The sequence below is a fragment of the Opisthorchis viverrini genome, assembly GCF_000715545.1.
Source record: "Opisthorchis viverrini unplaced genomic scaffold opera_v5_143, whole genome shotgun sequence".
NCBI lineage: Eukaryota > Metazoa > Platyhelminthes > Trematoda > Opisthorchiida > Opisthorchiidae > Opisthorchis > Opisthorchis viverrini.
Genome location: NW_008751799.1, coordinates 1,274,356 through 1,284,621, shown reverse-complemented (window position 1 = coordinate 1,284,621; position 10,266 = coordinate 1,274,356). Strand labels below are relative to the sequence as shown.

Genomic DNA, 10,266 nt, shown 5'->3' with positions numbered 1-10,266 from the left:
TGATGATAATGATGATGATGTTGCGACCGCTTTGCCCAAAATTTCAGAGTTTGCTCGAGCTGAAAGCACTTCGAGGCACCCCGAAAGGCTTTTGGTCTTCTGAGTATCGCTTGAACTGATTTTTGTTTGCAAGTTTACTGCTTTTCTCCTCCCTCCGGGTATAATCTCACAAGCGCAGTCATAATCCAAAGAACACTGGTCACCTGTCGTGCGTCCATTGGTGTAACGGCTGTCCACCTGCAAATCGGTGTGGGAGATTACTGTCATGACCATACATTTCATACACCATTAACTGGTAATTCTCACTATATTTTCAGCAAATGTACCGCCGTTATTAGACGATCGAAGCGTACATTATGCTCTCCTATTCTCTCTTCTAATCTTGACCTGGAACCACTCGACTCTCGCAACAGTTACCATAATATTTGTGTAGGGATACAGTTGTTTTCTAGTGAGCTTATATTTCGAGGCAATTTGTTGGGATCTCGCGAAATCTATTATCGCATTAGTGGACGAGCACCAAATTCACTGGTATGGACAGTAAGATTTTAAACGTGACGGACAACATGAGCACTGTGGCAGTTGATATCTGCCAGCATACGGTGCAATGGGTATTATTCCGATATTCCGAAGGGACCACTTCAACCGACTCTAGGTCACCATATGTTTTAGGTTGTAGTTTTTATTTCGAAGGGTGAGAACTCCTTCGCCCCTCGAACACCTATTAAACTGTCGCTGTTGGTGCACTTTTTAGCGTGCCTCGGTAGTGCATGGTAATACGTACTAATATAGTTAAGCTGTAACACCCTTTTGGTACATAGCTGCCGTGACACTCGAAGAACTCACAAGGGCTGAGCTACTACCAGATTCCCAAGTTAGACAGGAGCAGTCGAGATGCAGGGATTAGGTCTGAACGGCGGACCTTCCCGTGGGTAAGTTTGCGCCCTAACAACTGAGCTATCTTGAGCTCGTAGTGTATCACATTAGAGCACATCCGTTGAAAGACAACGGTAGGTTGAGTAGCAACGATCGGGTCTTCTGCATGTTACTCTAGCTTAAACAACCCTCATGCCACGGTGCGGTATCTCCTGTTAGCCCGCACCATAGGCTTGACATCTTGATTTTGTTCTAATTTGAAGCATACGAACGTGGCTGCGCGACTTGCTGTCGGATCTCTTATTCAAGCAGTGGAGTCGGTTCATCGTGGCGAGGTTCGAAACGCATTTTGTCTTGTTCGGTGAGTAAGAGGCATAATTCCTTTTCATGCCTTTTTCCTGCTTCTCCGTGACAGGTTTGCGGTACTTTCCTCCTGTATTGTTTTTCATATTAGTTACAGGTTTAAGTTTTAGTTATTCTTAGCTCCGTTCGACTTACTTTAGCTTCCCGTTTGCCATTCTGGATGCGAAATCGTTTTTTTCCTTCTGAACCTTCAGGTTCAATACAATCATCCGTATAGCACAATTGTTGTTTGAGATAGCTTGCAGACTCAGCCGTTTAATGCTGATTCGAATCCATTCACAAAATTTAGGAGCGATTTTTAAAGGCGACAAGATATCTTTGTATCAGAGGTTACGCTTAACTCGTTCAGATATGTGAAAGTTCACCAACACCTGAGACAACACCTGCCACAAAATGTGTAGCTATTACGTCCTAGTTTTGCCGTTCAGTCCCAGTTTGATGTAATCGCTCGTCTTTGTTGCATCGGTAGGGCTTTCCACCTGGCTCAAATGCGTCCGAGTGTTCTGACGTTCGAAGCTGGTTGGTTGTATTAGGTGTACACTTAGTACTGAGGCACATACACTGTCTCACAGTGATACCACTGATTTTCGGGGCGAGATGGTTCAGTGGGTAGAGCGTGAATTTACCGACCAGAAGGTCCGTGTTTCGAACTCGACCTCCGCACCTCGACTACTCCTGTTTAGACTTGGGAAACCTGACAGTATCTAAATACTCGTGCTTCCTTCGGGTGGCACTCAGCTAGGCACCGAAAGGGTGCTACAGGTGAACGACCACTGATTCTCGCACTACTCTTGCAGGTAACTAAGAATGACTGATTGATAATATGTAGTCGGGTTTTAGCTCACTAGGGCAATAAGTTGACCCCAGTTTTGATTCAGTGTATACCGGTTTTGATCGACTGCTGCTTCTTAGCTCATTGTTGACATTATCGCATGTGTGATTCTTCGCTGACACTGTCCTCCATTGGTGCCCGTGGTTAGTTCCTGGTCTTTCATCGACCTCCCTTAAAGCCTTTCGAAAAAGAGGTTGCAATGAACAGGCATACTCGTCTTGTGATATGAAATGGGTCACAAAGTACTCTGCGACCATCACTTTTGGCTTATTACCCCTAATGATTCTTTCTTCGTGTGTCTTCACGATTGTGTGGCTTCCGGGAGCTCTCACTTGCAAGCGTATATTGGTCGACATTTTTTCAGATACAGTATCCCCCCTAGAGAAGCCACTGTAGTTGAAGGCTGACAGTGGCGGTCCATTTCATTCACGCTTTAGTATAAACAAGCTTAGATACACCCCCAGATGGGGTGAAAAAACCCCTTTTCTCCCTGGGAGATTACAGCAAATCCAGTAGCACCTATGTTCAAATTTTCTAGTTGGTACTATACTCATTGTTCCTAGACCCCCTGGACACCATGCAATGGAAGACGAGGCGTGCGGATTCTGTATTTTCAACAACGTTGCACTTGCGGCTCAATATGCTTTGGACAAACTAGAATACAATCGGTACGTTATGTACAGTTGTTATCGACAGATCCTGTTTAGATTAGCCTTTTTGACGTAAATATTTATGTTTTCTGATATGGCATGGCCACTCTTTCGATTGAACGCTCCCGTTAGTCGTAGTTACCGATATTTTCCAAGTAGCCCAACTGTTATTGAAAATATCACAGTGCATTGCACACCCACCGCTTTTTTTGCGAGGTGGGGTCGATTTATTTCTTTGATGCCTCAGAGTGCTGCGAGTTATCACTGGAGGTCTCTTTTTCAGGGTACTCATACTTGACTGGGACGTACATCACGGACAGGCAACTCAGTACTCATTTTATGACAGCTCAAGGTATGTAATTTTCAACTATGCTTTATCCAGAAGTCATTCTATCAGCCATTCGAACATGAAACAGTTTATTAATTTTGCATTTTGGTACGTTCAAAGATTTCCCGGTGTTGACTCAGTTGTTGTCGGTTGCAACAGTTGTGTTGCCGCTTTTGAAGTCTTGACACCTACTGGTTGATGTGTTTTTTCCTCAACAGTTTGGTCCAACAACTTTGATGTCAGAAAGATTGAAGGACATAGATTAACAGTCCTTGTGTGTGGTTGTGCTTGACAGTTGTATGCACTCTGGGAAAACTCTAGGAAATTCAAACTGTACCGGGAATATGTGGAACTAGTAACTCAAAAAGCTGACGGTGCGACAGCGGTTGTTAGTGATTCAGTAACTTACCATTTAGTCTCATACGGACATTGCTACGAATGATCCAATGTCCAAATTGAACACCTGTAATATGGCGACTGCAAGTCTGTTCGCCAGCTGGTTTTCGATTGTCCTGAGTTTGATAAGCTGTGGAGACACACTGACCAGAAGACCCGTGTTTCGAACCCGACATCTGCCTCTCGATTTCCCCTATCTAGGCTTGGCGGTATCCCAGCCCTCGTGCAACCTCTTGGTGGTGCGGCATCTAGGCACCGAAAGGGTGTTAGGCTTGAACGGTCCTACCTTATGAACTCTAAATCACGTTACCTTGCTACCAAAAGGTGCATATCAATGTGTCGTTTCTGCTGGCACTTTTCGGATTGACAGACTCGGGATGTTGCTCTTATTTGATACCCTTACTTTACGTGGTTCTGGACCTCGGGATTTCATAGGTTTATTTTCGATGTTGGAACACTGAATATATTCCGCATTTAACAAGCCCCTTATTTGGACCTCTTAAAGAGCACACTGGGAAATTTAAAAATTCAGTGTTGTATACGTTGTAAGTTCATACATTTATCTGGATTTTCTATTTCATCTGTTTCTGACCTTTTTTAATTTTCTATACTTTCTAAATTTCGACCGATATTTCCTCGTTTGTCCTCAGAGTTCTATATATCTCCATCCACCGTTACGATGAACAAACATTTTGGCCGAGTTTACGCGAGTCAAACTTTGATTTCATTGGAAGTGGTCGCGGTCGTGGCTACAACATTAATATTCCCCTGAACGGTGGAGTAAGTGTCTATAAGCTCATCGCAGTCTTGAGTACATTGTTCCTTTCTTATACACATCTCTCAATTCTCCAACTATTCCGTTGGGTTAATTTTTTCCAGCCGTACTACTCTAAGTTGACTTTTTACTTGTCCCTCCTTGATCACTTCCAGGATGACCTCGGGGATGCGGAATATTTAGCAATTTTTCATCGCTTGATCCTGCCTGTGGCTTATGAGGTAAGTTTACACTTTTCTAGCCAGTGACCGGCCTGGTAATTCTTTATTGTGATTTCAGCTAGACTGTCACTGGCACCAGTGGATTTGTTATTTTGTTGTTATTGTTGTAAATGGTAGCCTACTCATTTTCTGGGCTTCGTACTTATCATACATATCGCTTTGTAGTTTGATATGAACGATGTTCAAGAACAGCTTGCAGGATGATAGAAATGGAGTAGTTGGTAGCCCTGAATAACCGGGTAGTGTACCAATGTGCCACATTGTTGTTCACTGACACTAAGAAGATATGGTTTGGGGCATTAATGGAAGACGATGGCTTGTACTAGGCTGATATAAACGGTGTAAGTGAAAGACTTCATGCTGGAACCGTCCGATCGTTTGCTGATAGGTGATGTGAATAACTATCCACTGATGACAACAGTTTGGTGCATCATCACCATCGAACACGTGTCCGAACTGTCAGTACTTCTATCCAGCTATGTAACTCACCTCGGTGTCTCCATAGAAGGAAACGGCAGCTGCCAACATAGCTGAGCTTGTTGATTGAGGCTGTCATGTTTCACCGATAGGTCATTTCCTGATTGTTTTTAGGATGTTTCCACTCAGCATCCGATTTGGCAGAATTGGCTCTGAGGCCCCGAAATCCAGAGTGCGACCTTTGTCATCGTCACCTCTGGAAAGTTAATAGGTCGTTTTCCAAGGTTGTGTCTATCTTCCCGAAAACCTTCCTTCGTTATATGCGCCAGACGCTGTTAACACTTCGGAAACATTAGTGGTCAAAGGTTGAAAGCTCCTTTTGGTCTTATATTCTCAAAATTCTCGTTTTTGATACATATTAGGGTTGAACACACTCTGTCGTTTTACTCCCTGTAATTGTTGGGGGGAGTAAATGCTACATCAGCTCCTTAGACTGGTAAAAATCGCTTTTTACCAAGACGTCAGGGTAAATAAATTTCCCCGAGAGGGCGAGTTCTCTGACCACATTGACCGTCAGGTTTTTAAATTATAAGGTTCGGATTCAATCCTACGGAATTTTACGATAAAGCCCCTCACGCTGCATGTGTGAGGCTCATGCTAATGTTGTACAAAATTCTTTATATCTCCAGGGACTCGATCCCAGCTTACCCGGTTTATGTGAGCGAATGCCCCTGGAGCCGTTCGATGACAGGTGTTAGAGGTATTTAGAGGAGATTCCGCTGGTACTTCCCGAAAGAACTCAAAAGGAAGGAGGCAACTTTGTCAGATATAGGTGGATGTGGGAAACTCAACCTTTTACACGTTCACGGGGAATAACTTGTAGCGTTTTTGAAAGAGGTATTTATTAAAGCGAGACTCCTTCGAACGATAGACGCTGGCGAGCCTGGTGTTCTTTGCATTCATAAGTAGCGTTTACATCAGTATGAAATAACACTTTCGACCGTTGGACGGATAGATACTTATGTGAGATGGTATATAAATCGTCAACACAGCACCCCCCAGGGCCGAACTCAGGTTCATTCTCTTGAATATTATCCTCCCGGTTCTCGAGTAACTTGCGCTGGATGATGCCACGGTCACCAGGAGGTTGGCTCGTTAGTTTTCACAAGATCTTTCCGCAGATTAGAATCACAATGGAAGTACCTCACCGTGGAGAGTTTCTAACAATCTTATGAGTATATGTTTTGCCAAGAAAAAATTCGCCTGATTGCTTGTAATACAAGAGGGGTAACCAGCGAACCCGAATTAGGGGCGGATGTCAGGATCCTGCCAGAGACGACATCTGATTTCACTTTTCAAAAGCTTAATCGCGCTTAGCTAGGAGGGTCCGCTTCCTGCTGTGAAGCCTTGGTGACCAGGCTTTACGAGAGGTAGGGGTACAGATTGGCGACAAAACGGGGTGATTTTTGCGGGTTCTGCCTTCTTTGGGCTCATCAGAAAGGTTTGGTCCTCAAGTTTCCGTCAATCCAACGTTCTCCTGGAACTCGGGACTGTGCCTATCCAATGTGCTTCAAGAAGGGCTAGACCAGTCGTGGGCTGTCGAAAAGTTTGCAGCAACCCTATGAGCAGTGTGTTCGTTTGAGAAAATACTGCGACATCTTGAATATCTTACCAAGTTGAACATGAAACTTCCTTGTGAAGTACATTTATTTAAAGAAGAACGTCATAAACGAGAGATATAGCTGGATTCAGTTGAGTCTTTCGTTAAAACCAAGTCAGGTGAATTGTTCTTTAGTACTCTGCCCATCTCTCAAGATGATGATGCTGGTTGTTCCACATGTGCGCACTTCTCATAACCGTCTGTTTAGATTAGTCTGTTGAGGACTCGTTTGTTCCCTTTTACGATGACCTTTTGCGCCTCTTATGTCATACACTAGTGCCGTTGGTTGCTCATTTTATGCTATTGGGCTTTTGGAAGCTCGGCCTCTATCAGCATGGTCTTTCATTGTGTAGTTCCTCTTCTAAGAAATGCGTTTCGTGTGCTTCATTGTTCATTCATCTGTATGCGATATATTCCTGCAAAATAGTCCCAGAGAGGTGGAACCGATAACTCAAGTCAGGGAATCCCATGTCACCATCTGGATTTGGTTGACGGAGCACACCGCGTATAGGCGAAGCACTGATGTATTATCAACATTTTTGGCAGGGTTTCAATTTAATACTGAATGAAGTACGATTCATGAGACAGTTACTTTGGATTGTTCGATTAGTTGTACGATAAAATTCCCCAGGATTCCGACAGCCAAAACATCAGTCTTGTGCGGCGCATTACGTTCTGTTCATGTGCGGTATAATCGCAGGATCCGCGAACGAATCGAAACATTGGAATTCGCAGTTTCGGAGGCCGTCCAACTGCATCTTTTTGAGTCGCTTACTTTGATCGGGAATCCCTTCAGCCCTATAAATCTGATAGCTGTTCTCTTTTAGATTGATTGCCTATAGTACCTTGTGCATACTTAGTATCTCACCACGTAACTCCATTATTACTTTTCAGTTTGATCCTGACTTAATCCTCGTTTCGGCCGGTTACGACTGTGCATATGGGTGTCCGCTGGTGAGCTTTGAATACCATTTTTGCAGTTTATGCTTGTCCGAATCCTATACTGCATGTATCCTACGCCGTTCAGCTTTTGTCTACTTTTTAGGGTCAACTCAAAGTCAGTCCGCCCTTGTTTGCTCATTTCACGCACAAACTTATGGGTCTGGCGGAGGGTAAAATAATCGTCTCTTTGGAGGTAGGTTGTCATTGTCGTTTGGTCATCATCCGTTCTATAATCGCGAAACCTTATTGCTCGTTTCCTCGGCACGATGTTTGTTTCCTTAATGAAATCTGAGTGGACACCTTTAGAATGTGACTGAATCACAAAGGTTAATCAATACTCTCTTTTCAGGGTGGCTACTATCACGACTCTTTAGCGGAAAGTGCTGCCCATACTGTCTCGGCACTCCTCGGAGACCCAATGCCTTCGCTGGAGCCGGTAGGGGAAGTACATCCGAGGTAAGCCGTTAGCGGCTCAGTATATTAACGGCGCAAACTGAGAAGCGGTCTGGGAGTTGTGGTCACCAAATCTATTATAAGTTATTGATGGTTGTCTTAGTTCTATCGCAGCCTTGTTCTGGCCTTAGACCATCGTGGGGAAAAGGCGAACCAGTTATTCAGTTTTTATTCTGTCGAACTAGTCTGTAGGATTTCTTGTTCGCATTCTGTATTTCCAAGAAAACGCATGGGTTTTGTCATCTCGATTGGAGATGAAATGTTTTCAACCGAATGACCCCAGTTAGCGAACACAAACCAGTTATGCAAACCGAGATACGAGCATGCTCCTTATTAGGTGTTATAATGTTGGGATGTCAGGTTTTCAACTACATGAACGAATCCTTTAGAAGAGAGATCAGTAACAGACATCCATTAATACCGCTTTTGTCGACGCTAAGCTGAATATGATAGTATTCCCAGTACAGCCTCACTCCATTGTACTTGGTTGATATGGGTTGGTGAGGAAATTGTTTTTTTTATTGTTCAGTGCGTCTTACTAGCGATTTCAAGGTATTATTTATCGACTTCTCCCTTGAAATGTTTTCAACCGAATGACCCCAGTTAGCGAACACAAACCAGTTATGCAAACCGAGATACGAGCATGCTCCTTATTAGGTGTTATAATGTTGGGATGTCAGGTTTTCAACTACATGAACGAATCCTTTAGAAGAGAGATCAGTAACAGACATCCATTAATACCGCTTTTGTCGACGCTAAGCTGAATATGATAGTATTCCCAGTACAGCCTCACTCCATTGTACTTGGTTGATATGGGTTGGTGAGGAAATTGTTTTTTTTTATTGTTCAGTGCGTCTTACTAGCGATTTCAAGGTATTATTTATCGATCCCCTTCTCCCTTCACAGTGTCCTGGAAACAATAGCGAACTGTGTCTCGGTTTTAAGGTTTCGATGGCGGTCGCTGTCCGTATTCCAGGTACCCGAAGTAGTCCCTGCTGCCGAAAAGAAACACTTGCCCGAACAAACTTGGTAAGTTGGATGGCAGAGCATTCAACCCATTCAGCGCCCCCACTAGCTCAAATCGGATGTCTCTCTTGTTACAGACTTTAGTAAATCGCTTAGTTGTTTGTTCATCTATCGCCCCAGAGACTTGAATCGTTTATTTACCGAAGCCACCCACACCTTTACTCCACTGTTTTAGCCACACTCCCTATTGTGTTGACTCCAAGTGCCATAATTTTGACTTTTTGCTAATCTACTCGCTTATATATCATATATATGATATGTATAGTATGTCAAAGCACTGAACACCGATTAATAGCCTGGTCGGTTTTCATACACACTAGTCCATCTACAGGAACCGCCCCAGAGGAATGGCCCTACCGAGGGGACGCTTTGAGCTTTTCGAACTTTTTCAACTGCAAAGCCTCCTGAAGGGGAAAACACATCGGGATCGAAGAGGAGACGGTCCTAAGCTGGTGGATTTACTCCCCAAGAGGAAGCACCACAATGAAAATGCTCTCCCCCATGGATCCAGCTCTGACAGTCGAATGACGTTAAACGGTTGGTGTCACGGGTGCAGTTGACTCACTATCTCCACACGAGTGGTTGGTCCCAACTTGACTTGATTTGGCTTGCTCCGTAGTTTAGTAGAAGTCAAAAGCCCACCACCTTTCGTTAGACTATCTCGCAGTTGCTATACAGAGTAATGGCAACGCACTATGACTAGATTTCCAGCTAGTTCTCAAAAGTTATAATAAGCTTTTTCCGTTGTATTTGTGGTAAGTTATCTCGCTCTGGGTTTACATCGTATACCAAAGGATTCCTGGAACACATTCACATGTGGGATCATCGCTGATAGTCACTATACAGGTTCAGCACCAGCTTTAACAAAAATATGCCAAGGAATATTCCGGGCATTTAGTTTAGACGAAGCCACATATCCACTCGAACGCGCACAGATGCTATTTTAAATTCTCGGGAATACCTCGATACTGGAAGCTTGAGACATGGTTCATACTGGGTGTCTTTCACACGAGAAAGCACCCTCTTTTGGGGAGCGTGTTTTTTTCAAGGGAGAGGAGCACCGCACCTGTCTGGCACATTCCACCTGATGTTACTTATGGATCAAGTTCCTTGGAATGGCCTGTAAAACTACACTTTATATCCACAGAAGGCAGATTTTTTCTTCGAGGTGAATGGACACATTCGTTTCATCGCATGCTGGTTTTCGCACCGAGTTTCTTTCGTCAAACTAAGTTTCTTTCTCCTCAACCCCATGCCCCACACACGAGCAAGGAAAGCGAGAACCGCCACGGTGCCTTCGTAAGCCATATTCATGTTATGCCGTTCG

At 44.0% G+C, this 10,266-nt stretch overlaps 1 protein-coding gene across 1 annotated transcript in view; it reads left to right on the top strand.

Moving 5' to 3' along the window:
- Positions 1-10,266, top strand: part of T265_06715 (hypothetical protein) — a gene marked incomplete at both ends in the record, with an annotated part of 44,951 nt that overhangs the window by 9,578 nt on the left and 25,107 nt on the right. Inside the window, 10 exons of the mRNA XM_009172049.1 lie at positions 1,140-1,237; positions 2,635-2,739; positions 3,005-3,073; positions 4,096-4,225; positions 4,325-4,441; positions 7,413-7,472; positions 7,564-7,653; positions 7,810-7,916; positions 8,820-8,942; positions 9,989-10,238. Coding sequence (XP_009170313.1) covers positions 1,140-1,237; positions 2,635-2,739; positions 3,005-3,073; positions 4,096-4,225; positions 4,325-4,441; positions 7,413-7,472; positions 7,564-7,653; positions 7,810-7,916; positions 8,820-8,942; positions 9,989-10,238 — 1,149 coding nt within the window. The remainder of the gene's footprint in view (positions 1-1,139; positions 1,238-2,634; positions 2,740-3,004; positions 3,074-4,095; positions 4,226-4,324; positions 4,442-7,412; positions 7,473-7,563; positions 7,654-7,809; positions 7,917-8,819; positions 8,943-9,988; positions 10,239-10,266) is intronic.